The sequence below is a fragment of the Rhinopithecus roxellana genome, chromosome 1 (assembly GCF_007565055.1).
Source record: "Rhinopithecus roxellana isolate Shanxi Qingling chromosome 1, ASM756505v1, whole genome shotgun sequence".
In the NCBI taxonomy this organism is placed as follows: domain Eukaryota; kingdom Metazoa; phylum Chordata; class Mammalia; order Primates; family Cercopithecidae; genus Rhinopithecus; species Rhinopithecus roxellana.
The window spans coordinates 90269895-90283639 of record NC_044549.1 but is presented as its reverse complement, the minus strand read 5'-3'; the positions used below and the strand labels follow the sequence as shown (position 1 = coordinate 90283639).

Here is a 13745-nt window from a genome sequence, read left to right as displayed (position 1 = left end):
CCGGCCATGGGATGCCTTCTTAAGGAACTGAAGGGAGGCAGTGGGGCTGCAGGAAGATCAGCTGGTCACAAGAACAGGCAAGACCAGACTGCATGGAGCTGGAAAGGCCATGTACAAGTTTTTACATTGTACTGTGAGGAAAATGGGAAGTCAGTGGTAGGTTTTAAGGCAGGGGTGACAATGATGGCCCTGCTCTATCATTTCAGTGCTTGCTATCTGAGCACTTCATTTCTAGTTACTCCTCAGTGAGGCCCCATGCTCAGCTGTGAGATGCACCGAGACAGTGGTGGCCTGAGCTAGCCACTGCACGGGAGATGAGGGCAAGAAGGATTGCAGTTGCATCTGGGGCAGAGACTAGAGAACCAATGGGAGCTGGTGATGGATGTGGTGGGAGCAAAGAACTCAAGTTTCAGGTGTCAGCATCTGGGTGAACAGTGGCTATGGCCAACTCTACTCTGGACAGCTTGAGTCTGAGGGGCCACCTGAAGGGACAATGTGTGAAAGGTGATGCAGGTATGGATCAGAGAGGCCTGGCTGTGGGCTCATGGCGTGGACGATGGATGAGATCACCTGGGGAAATGGTGAAAAGGAACAGGGTACCCGCACCCCAGGGCTTTGCCGGCAGAAAGGGCAGAGCCCACACCCAGTGAAGGAAGAGGATGCTAGGAGCCCCAGTGAGATAAACAGGTTGAACAACACCGAAGAGGTGGCCTCTTAGGAGGCACCTGCCTGACTGCTACACTCCAGCCCTACTGCCTTCATGCCTGGAAGTTTATCAGTGTTCACTTCCCTGAGTTAGCCAGCTAGCAGCCTCTTCATAATTATCATTACAATCTGTCTGGTATTTCAGTTCAGGAGTCCCTTTCAAGCAGTGATCATATTTGAGCCTGGCACAACCCTGAAATAGGTACTGGCAACACCACTTTCAGGGGGAAGTGAGGTCATTTGTTCTAGGCCACAGAGCCTTGCAGGAAGGGCCAGGCAAGCTGGGACCTAGATCTAGGGCCTGCATCTACTAAGCAGAGTACCTCCTCACATGCACAGGACCCCTTCCTAAAGAGGTAAACATCCTTGGCGGGACCAGTGCCTGGAACTGTCACATCTCATTTGCTGAGTAGTTCATCAGATCCAGTTTGTACCTGCATAAGGAGAAAAAATGGTGCCAGAAGGGACCAGAAAGAGGGTGGCTTGCGGCAGAGTCTACTTGACCCCTGCATGCAGCACATAAAGAAGGAAACCTGCCGGTTCTTTTATCTACTCAATCTGTCTAAACACAGCCTGGGACATGAGACGACAGCACAGGTAGCCCAAACCTGTTCCTTCTCCAGACTTCCAGACCATAATAAACTGGCCTGCTTTCCTTCCCAGTGCTCCCTCTCTTGCAAACACCTGCATAGGGGAGACCTGACATCACCCTACTTCATACACTCAAACAGTTGCTGTGAGCGTAAACCTTGAGATTAGGAGCTGGATATATAGCGAGAAAACAAAATGGACTTTGCTGCTATCAGAACAACAAGAGTACTGACATTGGTGATCTAGGAGCACCCAGTTGCTTAACATAGCCAGGTCAGCCTTTCAAAGAGAGAGATCTCAAGGCTAGGTGGGAGCTGTCTAGACCTGGGGACAGGGGAAACTAGCAGGGAGGCAGAATGTTTTCTGTTGCTCACTGGCTCAGTCTTTCAAGTTCTAGGCTCTGTGCCTGCTTCTGTGCTGGGATACACAAACTGTGGGTCCCTGTCCTCCAGGATTTCAGGGAAGCAGATCTCTAAATCAGTGACTACAGCTCAGTGGAAAATTCCATGATGGATGTGCCCAGGGGGTTAATGGGAATATAGATGCAGGCATCCAACTCTCCAGGGATAAGGAAGAGGCAGATCAGGGAAGTCTTCCTGAAGCAGACACTTGAGCCAAAGCCTGAAGGGCAGTATGTCAGCCAGACAAGAGGAAGCTGAGAGGTGGTAGCCAGGCAGAGGAACAGGACATGGGAAAGGTCGCATAAAAACAAAACTACTTGTTCTGTCTGAAGCAACTGATGAGCAAAGCTGCTGGCAGCCTTCACACTGTGTGGGCTAAGTAAGGGTAGAGAGATGTTTCCAGTAAGACTAGGGGCCCCTTCCATGGTGTGCAGTGATGGAGAAGAGCATGGTGGAAGTAATTTTAACGTTTCTATAATCAAATGAGGTCAGGCAGCTCTGTACTTCCTCTGGCTGAACATACGTTTAAAAGGAAAAATGTAAAAGTAACTAAAGCCCAGATCTGGAATAGCAGACTCTATGAGGTCCTCTGGAAACAGAACCCCCTGGTAGATGCAAATCTTTGAATGAGTCACGTTCAGAAAGCTTTGATTTTCTGGGACATGAGCAAATCAAGAGATAGTTGAACGGACACACAATTCCTCCTTTCTGAGAGGTCAGAGGGCCAAAGGCATCTGAGGGCACAAACCAGCCCATCAGGCAAACATATGAGGACCTTGTGGGGCAGACGTCAGGGGTCTTCTTGGTCCCCACTCCCTTATCCTGCCCTCAATGCTTGAGTCAGGTCTCTCACCTGATACTGGCTCCAGTCAATGTTCAGAGAGTGAGTCAGGAAGTCAGGGATGCTCAGTGGGGCATCAACGTAGTCCTGGGGACAGAAAGACTCCTGTGAGATGTGGGTTGGCCACCAGACGAGGCTAAGGTGATGGGGAAGCTTATAGTCCTGAGGCTGTGACTACCACAGGCAGCGCTTGCCTTCTCTGGGCCAGATACCTGTGCTACCTGGGAGTGACAGCTTAAAAATCAATGTGACCAGATCATTACAGCCGAGGAGAATTTTTCAGTCGGACATTTGATGTTTGTTGCAGAAACATGCAAGATCAATATGTATTCAGCTTCCAGCAGGTTTTCCATGGCCTGCCCCTATAGGGTGGGGAAGGCAAAGAATGCTGCCTCCAGCTTTCACACAGAGAGTACAGAAAGGAAGGGCTTTTCCTATCTTGTTTCTGAAAAATTCCCTTAAACAAAAGACAAATAAAGGGGAGAGGAAAGTATAATGATGAAAATTTAACATGTATATACAAGGAGAAGAGGGAGAGAAAGAAAGAAACAATCAGGGGAGAAAGGAAAGAGGAAGTTACTTTCCCCTAAAAGACTGCTTGTTGTTCTCCTTGGTCTTCCTTTACAAAGAGACATAAGACCCAATTTGATGTATGTTATTGCTCATACCTGCTTCCAGTTAAATATGAGCCCTTCTGCCATGTAATCCCGATCTTTATATTCCTTGAAAAATTCACAGCCTGGAAAAGAAGGGCAGAGTTATGATACCTCCCTTTCCAGCCCAAAGTCTTCTGAGACAGCTCTGGCCAGACCCAGGTCCCTGAGTGCTGTGGAGAGGGGGCCGCCAGCTCACACTTCTCCAAACTAGTGGCTCCAGTGAGGCCAAGGCTGACATGGGTGGGCAAAAGCCAGAGGCTAGCCTCTAGAGTCCCTCTGGTTTCCTGGCTGCATGCCTTTTCCACGAGGCACCGCGTGCTCTCAGCCTCTTTGTAACTTTCTCCATCTATGCTCACTGGTCACCAGTCACTTCCCCCACATTGCAAGTCCCTTTGTCCTACAGTCTCTGTAGTGCCAATCCCAGTAAACAAAGGCATGACTCACAACGTGAGCCACTGCAGCCTAGCTGCAGAGGATCACTCTTCCTCATCTCTAAAATGGGGGCAAATAATGCTAGCCTTGCAGGCTTTTAGTGAAGACTAAACATCCTAACATACTGGAAAGGCCCATGGACAGTGCCTAAAACCTGGTGTTCAAGAGACACTGCTATGCCCAACAAAGCAAAGAGGTACTTTTCTATATTATTTGGTGGAAGAATCATAAGTAACTCCACCAGGACAAGCCCTCAGGAATAGAGAGAGAAACACTAGAGAGAATAGGGCTTTGGCAACATTCCCAGCTTAAAATCTCAGCTTTTTACTTAACACTGTAACGCTGAACAAGTTGTTTAATGTCTCAAAGCCTTGATTTTCTCATTTGTAAAATGGCTGTTTAAGGATGACAGAATACATATAAAACACGTAGCACAGCACTGGTCCAAGTGGCACTCAAATGGCAGCACACCATTGTCATCACGCTGCCACTGCAACAAGAGCCCACAGTGCCAGCCCACAGCTTGAAGTCAACTACTTTGCTCTGCACTTGGGGTTGGCCGCCTTGGTCAGAGAGAATGAGTTGTGCCCCCAGGCTGTGGCCTGCCCCTGCTGAGTCTGACCATAGCACAGTGAGCATCTGGTCCTCCAAGAGCTCCTGGTGGCTTCAAGAAATACCGTGGAAGAAGGCACTTGGCTAGCTTGCAGTTATTCTCAGCACCTCAATCAGGGCCTCTACACAAACTTCAGAGGACACGTAGCTTTGGCCACACCTCCCAGTCTGGTGAGGTCCCAGAGGCAAGAAAACAATCGTCCAAATTCAGGGGAAGTAGCTGCAAATATTCACATGGAATGTCACAGCAATTCCTGGGCCAAGTTCCTGTCTGAGGCCACCTCAGGGAAGATAGGAAAGCTTCCCTGGAGACCCAGCCCATGTCTTCCACAAGTGGCTTTCATTCCATACACACCCTGCACTCTAATCCCCAGGCCTCGGGAAGTCTGGAAACAATCCTCAGTCATAATACTTTAGCCTATTCTTGGGAACCTCACTGGGAGAAAGAAGAATTATAGATCTCAGACAGAGGCCCTGAGTTATGAGCCCAGGTTTAGAAGAGACACCAATTATCTCTCAGAGCTCTTGTGAAGTGCTGTTTTCCCAACTCTAGCTGCTCAAATCAACACTGCAAGCCTTAGGCTGAGTTCAGACCCACCTATGATACAGAAGCAGTTTTTGTGAGAAACAGAATTAAAATAGACTCTACTCAGGGCAATGCCTGATGCTCATTACCTGAATAGGCTTCTGAACCACTGTCAGGCAAGAGGAGAGGGACCAAAAGCAGGATGAGAAGAGCCATTCACTCAAGGAGGAAACAAATTAGATTTGTGCTGCAGAATTTGGGCCCATCTATTTTGGTGTGCTGAAAGAAATGATCCCAGAATACTTCTCATTTCCAAGGGCCCAAGATAGAGTGACACAGCTAGAACTGAGACTACTGAGTACCTGTTTGAGCCTCAAAGTCATCATAGGGCTCAACTGAGATTCCTTAAACAGCATCAAAGTGCAGCTCATGACTTGGTTTTGATAACAGTAATTTTATTTCTTTTTCTTATTATAAAGTAAGAGAAATATGTTAAAACACACACAGACACACACACACACACAAGAACACAAGTCTATCAAATAAAAAGTGATTCTTCTGTTCCCCTTATTTGGGTGTGTAATGGTGTCTCACCCCATCTCCAGCTTTTTTATTTTTATTGATCCTCATTACCCTCCCTAACACACATACACTGTCGGATGCAGTACACACAAATTTTGGTCTGTTTTGATGTCTTTTTTATGTTTTTGTTTTTATTTTTGTTTTGAGACGGAATTTTGCTCTTGTTGCCCAGACTGGAGTGCAATGGCACACTCTCGGCTCACTGCAACTTCCACCTCCCGGGTTCAAGTGATTCTCCTGCCTCAGCCTCCTGAGTAGCTGGGATTATAGGCATGCAGCAGCCTCCCGAGTAGCTGGGATTACGGGCATGCACCACCATGCTTGGCTAATTTTGTATTTTTAGTAGAGATGGGGTTTCTCCATGTTTGTCAGGCTGGTCTTGAACTCCCGACCTCAGGTGATCTGCCTGCCTCGGCCTCCCAAAGTGCTGGGATTACAGGCTTTTGGTGCCTTTTACAACAAAAAAAGTTTTGGGGAAAGCATTCAGGCATCTTAACATTTTGGCACACTTCCTTTTAAGCCTTTTTTTGTAAGCACGTTTTCCTTTACTTAGTTGAGAGTATACTATGCGATTCTGTATCCTGCTTATCTTAAGCTCTGTGACGTTTTCCGTATCAAAAAGTGTAAGCATTTTCTATTTTTTTTTCTTTTTTGGTAGAGACAGAGTGTTGCTGTTTCCCAGGCTGGTCTTGAACTCCTGGGCTCAAGCAATCTTACTACCTAGGCCTCCCAAAGTGCTGAGATTAAAGGCGTGAGCCACCGTGCCCAGCCCATTTCCAATTCTTCTATGACTATACTATATTTCATTCTACTGATGGATGTTCCATCATTCAATCATTATTCTGATTAGTGAAAACATTTCTTGTTTTGCTATTACAAATAGACATCATGAAGAATGTCCTCAACACCAAGTGGCTGAATTATAGCCTAATGACCAATTATTAGAAAAATACCTGGGTTAAAGGGTGATAACATTTTGGGAGTCTTGTAACAAGTTGCCAAACTATAGCAGAAAGGACACTCCGCGCTACTATTTTGGAGCAATGGTATTTATACCTCTAGCAAAACTATTTTTTCCAAACCAAGTCCTACTTGAAACCTAAATTTAAATGAAGTAATGTCTGGTTCCTCAGGCAGTGCAAACCTGCAGAGTTCAGTCTGTGGAACCCCCGAAGCATCTCCTGGGAGCTGGAATTTAAATGAAGTAATGTCTGGTTCCTCAGGCAGTGCAAACCTGCAGAGTTCAGTCTGTGGAACCCCCGAAGCATCTCCTGGGAGCTGGAAACTATGTCTGAAAACTAGCTATGGAGTTACCCAATGGTTCCAGTGTGGACCCCCTTAGGTAGGATACTCCCATCAGTGTGGGTCTGATACTGCCAAGCTCACTCCAGCATCATTATCATCATCATCATCTGCATCAGCCCAAACTTGCTTTTAGGGAAGAGGAGGTTCCCTGAGGCTTTCCCAACTACTCATCATTAGGCCTGTTATTTATAGGACACCTGTTATGGAGGGGTCCAGCACTTCACTCTGAAATAAGCACCATTATCTTCATTTTATTAAGGAGGAAACTGATGCTCGGAAGGGTTACAGGACTTGCTCAAGGAGACACAGTGCTAGGGCTGGGATTCCTGCCCAGTTCTATGTGGCACCAAACACCATGCTAGCAGAGAACAGTGAATAGACTCAAGAGAGGTTGCAGGAGGCAGGGGAAGTCCCCTGCAGAGGTGCTGGGTTACCAGGGGCTGGAGTTTGGATACCACCATCTTGCACGTGATGAGGACACCCCTCCTACAAGGCACTAGATGAACCTGCCTGCCCTTGCTCATGGCTATGTGGCCCCAAGATTGAGGAGATAAGGTCCAACACAAGACTGAAGGCAGATGCTGGTGCTGAGAAACAGGAGAGAGGTTTTAAGGAGAAAGAGTATATTACTCCCTGTTGTCTGCTGACAACATCTTGCACTGATGTTAGAGGTCCTTGCCCTCCCTTGCTGAACAGGCAGGTATTGCCAGAGAGCTTGAATGCTACAAACTAGACTAACAGCTTTAATATCCAGTGCAGAGAATATAGCCCTGGCCACAGGTTGCACACACTTTTATGTGCCAGGGACAAATGCAGCTTTGTGGATACCAATGTGCTTTGCAACATGGTGTGGCCACTGTCCAGTTACTGGGAACATAGCAATTATGTGTTCTTCTACCACCAGAATAGCCTTGCCTGGGGCAATTTCCATAAATAACTCAATCACTTCAAGACATGCACCCAAAGCGTGACATCCACTCCAGCTAGAGCAGCAAGTATAGTTGCTGACACAGAGTACTAATAATGTTATTTTACACTTAAATGGTATTTTCATGCACAGACCACTTTCATATAAATCAAAACGGAACAAAATCGTTCCAAGTTCCTGGGAAAACTTGAGGCTTGGAGGGGTGAAGTACTTCACTCAAGGCTATGGCTAGGACCAGTGACAGTACTCAATCCCTAGACTCCTTGAGTGGAAAGTCCCTTCCCCAGGACACTATCCTATGCTTAGTGTGGCCTGTGACCGGGAACCAAAATGTCCTACGCTGCCTGACGCAAACCCTCCAGGAAAGCTCCCAGGGCACCAGTGTAACTAAGTAGAGAGGGCTTGCTCATGGCCCCCTAGGTCACCAGTCCTAGGATGCCCGCCACTAGAAGAGAGCCCCCTACCTGGATACGGGATGGAGAGGAGAGTGAAGTCGGCATAGCGCTGCGCTTTGTCCACCTTCTCAGAGGAGGTTACGCTATAAGACAAGGACACAAGGTGTTACAGTGTCGCAACACACACACCATTCCCCAAATAAGGGTTATAATCACAAATGAAGCTTCTGCTAAAGAACTATTCTTCAATGTTAATAATTCCCTTCAGCAGTGCCTACTTTGTACAATTAAGAACTATAACTTTGCCCGGGTGCGGTGGCTGGAGGTCAAGTTCCCAACAAGTTCCCGTCAAGACCAGCCTGGACAACATGGTTAAACACTGTCTCTACCAAAAATATAAAAAATTAGCTGGGTGTGGTGGTGCGCTCCTGTAGTCCCAGCTACTCTGGAAGCTGAAGCAGAAGAATTGCTTGAACCCAGGAGGCAGAGGTTACAGTGAGCCAAGATCGTGCCACTGAACTCCAGCTGGGGTGAGAGAGTGAGGCTCCATCTCAAAAAAAGAACTCTACCTTCTCTGCCCCATCCCAACATATCAAGCAAGCGAAGGTACTCCCCCTCTAATACTACAGCAAGCCTGAATCAGAGCCTAAAGGTGCAGAACAACCTTCCACCTGACCCCAAAATGCACAGTGTAGCCACTCTGACCCAGGAGTGAGATGAGAGCCAAATAATATGATCCTATGGGAAAACTTTTTTCCTGCTCTCCTGTCTTCTCTAATAGTCACTGAGCCCACTTCTAAACAGGGTGAACAAACAGCATCTGAAAATAAACACTGGGGACTCTGACAGATAACGGAAGGAATAAGGCAATATTCAGATCTGCAGATAGGTGAGCTCTAATTTTAGCCTCAGTATGCCTTATTTTCTAAGATCACCTTTTAGGATCATTTAAAAACATTTAAAAAACAAAATTTTGCCGGGCGCGGTGGCTCAAGCCTGTAATCCCAGCACTTTGGGAGGCCGAGACGGGCGGATCACGAGGTCAGGAGATCGAGACCATCCTGGCTAACACGGTGAAACCCCGTCTCTACTAAAAAAAAAATACAAAAAAAAAAAACTAGCCGGGCGAGGTGGCGGGCGCCTGTAGTCCCAGCTACTCGGGATGCTGAGGCAGGAGAATGGCGTAAACCCGGGAGGCGGAGCTTGCAGTGAGCTGAGATCTGGCCACTGCACTCCAGCCTGGGCAACAGAGCGAGACTCTGTCTCAAAAAAAAAAAAAAAAAAATTTTGGAAAAAGCTCCTACAGTCTCATCACTAACCCAGGCTCTATTTTCCAGTTTTGACTTCTTATATTTGAATTTGGTCCATATGTGTTATTTTTATATGACAGCAGTCATTGAAGTAAAATTTGAATATATGCTGATTTTTTTGTTCAATTTTAAAAGAAATTCTAGGACCAGGCACAGTGGCTCATACTTGTAATCCCAGCACTCTGGGAGGCTGAGGCAGAAGAATTGCTTAAGGGCCACATGTTTGAGACCACCTTAAGCAACAAAGAGTCCATCTCTATGAAAAATAAATTTAAGGCCGGGCGCGGTGGCTCAAGCCTGTAATCCCAGCACTTTGGGAGGCCGAGACGGGCGGATCACGAGGTCAGGAGATCGAGACCATCCTGGCTAACACGGTGAAACCCCGTCTCTACTAAAAATACAAAAAAACTAGCCGGACGAAGTGGCGGGCGCCTGTAGTCCCAGCTACTCGGGAGGCTGAGGCAGGAGAATGGCGTAAACCCAGGAGGCGGAGCTTGCAGTGAGCTGAGATCCGGCCACTGCACTCCAGCCCCGGCGACAGAGTGAGACTCTGCCTCAAAAAAAAAAAAAAAAAAAAAGAAAAATAAATTTAAAAAATTAAGAGATTCTAATCTGCCACACATGGCATAGAACTTGGAGCCAGAAAAAAAAAAAAAAAAAAAAAGATTTGATAAGTAAGAGAAGGTGGCAACAAAGCACTGGGTAGAGACTGATGGCTGCCACAGTCACTAACATACAACCTGAGAAAGCTACTTCATCTCTCTGTGCTTCAGTATCTGTAAAAGGGGGACACCGATACCTGTTTTGTAGGGCTGTCTGAAGATACAGTGAGAGAATGTACAGAAAGCCCTTTGTAAGAAGGCCAGCACGCAGTGACAGCTACGTACTAATGCCAGCCCTACAAATCTGTACACACTGCTTCTGCTCATTTTGTGGCCCCTATACTTACTTCATGCCAAACTTCACCTTCTTGTTCTCCACCATCAGGTCACAGATGTATTTGACTGACAGGTATCGAAGCAGCTTGATGTCATAGCCTCTGACCTTATCAAAAAGATGCGTGTCACCACTTCTGAAATAAAGAGTCAGAGGAAGAAGTTACATAGCATGTTCACTCAGAGAAGCCTGGGGGTGGGCATTCATTCAGGGAAGTATGGATGTCACTCTTCTTCAGAAGCTGGGGCGTGTGCTAGGTGGATGCATGGGTGCCAAACAGGACAACTGGTTTCAGAGAGGTTGCAGGGAAGGTGACTTTCTAAGAGATTACCCCAATCTCTGGGATGTATTTCAAAGAGGAGCAATTTGCAGGTGGAAATGGAAAAGGACTTTCTCGCGTTGCTTGACATTAAGCCAGAGGACTCAAGATAATCTCAGGGTTCTAAAAAGCAGCAGGCTGGTGGCTGATAGAATCTTTCCATTTCCATTAGAATTGATCTCCTTCTGCCGCCTCCTTTTCCCCCATTTATGACCATTTTTAGCCACATGACTTGCTCATAATGTAACAGTCTGAAATTCTTGTAGAGATAAAGTTTTTAGAGCTATTTTATCAACTGACTATGAAATACTAGCAAGTAAATTCCCTCTACCTAGCAGGCCAATGAAGCAAAGAGAAAGATAAAAAATTTAATGCTCAATGCTGTCTTTTGATCAGCCCTGCAGATATAGGCAGAAGTAGAAAGCATAAACAGTCATCATTACTTTTTTATTTTTTTAATCCACACCGCTTTGTTGTCCCCAGCAGTTTCCTTGCCAAGAACAGTGTATGCTGAAGATGGTGACCTGGCTGGGCAGAGGTCACCTGATCTAGGGAGAAGAGCCAGACATTCTTGAGCACAAGCCAGAGCCGCTGCTTTCAGAGCTAACAGGCAGAACCTGGGCATAGCAAGATGCCCTTTCATGAACTGAACTATGATTTGGGAAGCTGATCTTAACTAGGGTGCTTGTGTGCATTCCAGAGATGCTTGACACCAGTTAAAGACTTTCCATGTGGTACAGACCATGCAAAGGAGCTTTTCTAAAATATCCTGTAGTATTGTTTTCTAAAAACATTTGGAAAGGGGATAGGAAGAGTGTGAACCAGCCCATTTCCTCCTTTTATAGGGATTCAAACTCCTGTTCCATACCAATTATGCAGCTGTGACACATCTGGTCTCCAAATGTGCCTTCCAGGCTAGACCTCATGTCTCCTACGTATGGACTATAGCCCTTGCCCTGTGCCTCAGTATCAGGTGTACTGGGTGAGATGTGGCACACTGGTAGTCAGCATCACAGCTGCAAAGTGGCAACTCTGTGGGGCTTTTAAACAAATATAGATGTCTGGGCCCTATCTCAGGCCTGCAATATCAGGAACCCCAAGAGTGGGATATTCTCTGTGAATCCAGATGTGCACTCAGTGGACTTCAACAGCCCTATTTCAGGGGCACTGACTTGGCAGACAGAAGGGAAGCAGCCAATCCACTCACCTGAACCAGTGACAAATACACATGGACAATATGAACACGGCCATCTCTGGCCAGACACCTCGTCCCCAACACAAGCCCCTGACCACAGCAACTCAGCACTGACCGAAGAGCACCGTCCTCCTCCGTGACGTCCTCCGCATCTGCCCAGGCATCATCTGTACCCCCTGCCAGAGAAACTTATCTGTCAGTACTAAGGCTGGTGACCCAGGGCTCCACACAGGGGCCTCCTCACCAGCCTCCTTCCCCGTAGTGCCAAGGGTGGGCTGGGCCAACATGGCTCTACCCTTAAGGACACACTATGCCCCCATATGTCTGTTAGTCTTCACCTCTAAGGTGAACTCCTATTTGTTTCCTGGTCCCTGATCAAAGGCAGGCCCCTGATCTCCACCCAGCTCACTGAGACCCCCTACCTATTCTACTGTGGCCATGGGTGGCTATTCTTTTGTTTTGGGATGGAGTCTCACTCTGTCGCCCAGGCTGGAGTGCAGTGGTGTGATCTCGGCTCACTGCAAGTTCCGGCTTCCAGGTTCAAGTGATTCTCCTGCCTCAGCCTCCCGAGTAGCTGGGACTACAGGTGTGCACCACCACGCCCAGCTCATTTTTTGTATTTTTTTAGTTAGCCAGGATGGTCTTGAACTCCTGACCTTGTGATCTGCCCTCCTTGGCCTCCCAAAGGGTTGGGATTACAGGCGTGAGCCACGGTGCCCGGGTAGCTATTCTCTATGACTGGGTTCTCATTCTACATTAGAGGATGCTGTTCAACATTCACCTGAGAAAAAATAGTTGTAGCCTGAGCGTCCATACAGCTCTCCCCATCCAGCCAGTGTGGCCGACCTGCAAATGTGCTGGGAGAGAAACAGCATTTTCAGGGTCAGATGGTTTTCTGAAGCATGCACAGTTGAAGGAACACCTGGGACTCCTCTGATTCTTCCAGGCCAGCATAATGGGCCCAAGAGCACTCCCCAAAGTTTTATCAGCATCAAGGCTGCCGCGATCAGTCAGAAGATCCCTAGTACTTAATTCACAACCTCTACTGAGGGAGTCTCACTCCCAAACAAGAGGCGCGTTACCAACACGATCGGATCAGATTGGGTGGTTGTTGCATGTGTACCACATGCTGGACATGGTACTGAAAAACCCGCCATCTTTTCACTGAATTTTCACAACAAGCCCATGAGGGACATGTGGCAGGTGGCATGCATTGTTGCTGTTACACAGATGAAGAAAAGAAAAACAGGCTCAAGGAGGTTAAGTGATATGTAAGGTCACATAACGAGGGGTAAGCTAGGATTTGATCCAAACCCACTGAAAACCCACTGACCCCCAAAGCCTATGTGCTTACTGTGATTTGGAACTGTTCAGTGTAGAGGGGAAAAACCTTTCTAGCGGGGGTGGATGAGAAATGTTTTAGAGCTTTCTTTTCCTCATCACTGAAGGGATCACTGCAAGAGAATTCTAGAAACCAGGCAACTGGCACAAACTTCAATATCTAATTGTAAGGTTACTTGTTTAAATAAATAATGTTTGCTGAAATGTGGTAGGGTGGGGGGAATGGGAGGAGATACCTGGTGATGGCAAGCCAAACCAGCCCAGAATTTAGCTAAAGGCTAGGAGAACATGGCCCCGTTACACTGCAATGGGGAAGTTGTGAGGTGACAGACAAGGAGTGAAGCTCACTGCTAAACAGGTCACACAATGTGCAAATGGAAAGTGGATCCCTGGAAGACTGCCAAGTACCATCTGAAGACTTCTTCTCTACCTGTAACATAATGGGAAGGAAAGTTTTGCTGCTACAGCAAAGAGTTGTGCATGGGAACAATTAGGTCACTTTCTGGCTCTCCCTGAGGTAGCAGCAGCCTAGGGGTGGGGACAGCAATAGAAAAGCTACCTGGGACAGAGTGAGGGGCTTTACTGGTGCTGGGGCAAGAGCTGGTTTGTGGAGAGGTTATCCTGGAAACCTACTGAGGAAGCCTACCAAGGGCTGGCATTCCTGCTGGCC

At 47.2% G+C, this 13745-nt stretch overlaps 1 protein-coding gene across 5 annotated transcripts in view; it reads right to left on the bottom strand.

The window, feature by feature from the left end:
* MTMR14 (myotubularin related protein 14) overlaps positions 1–13745 on the bottom strand; it is a 54041-nt gene that overhangs the window by 21789 nt on the left and 18507 nt on the right. For all 5 annotated transcript variants that reach the window (XM_010369427.2, XM_010369428.2, XM_010369429.2 and 2 more), the window contains exons 4-9: positions 12516–12591; positions 11850–11910; positions 10234–10356; positions 8044–8117; positions 3207–3277; positions 2551–2625 (exon numbers count right to left, since the gene is read on the bottom strand). In XM_010369427.2, coding sequence (XP_010367729.1) covers positions 2551–2625; positions 3207–3277; positions 8044–8117; positions 10234–10356; positions 11850–11910; positions 12516–12591 — 480 coding nt within the window. The remainder of the gene's footprint in view (positions 1–2550; positions 2626–3206; positions 3278–8043; positions 8118–10233; positions 10357–11849; positions 11911–12515; positions 12592–13745) is intronic.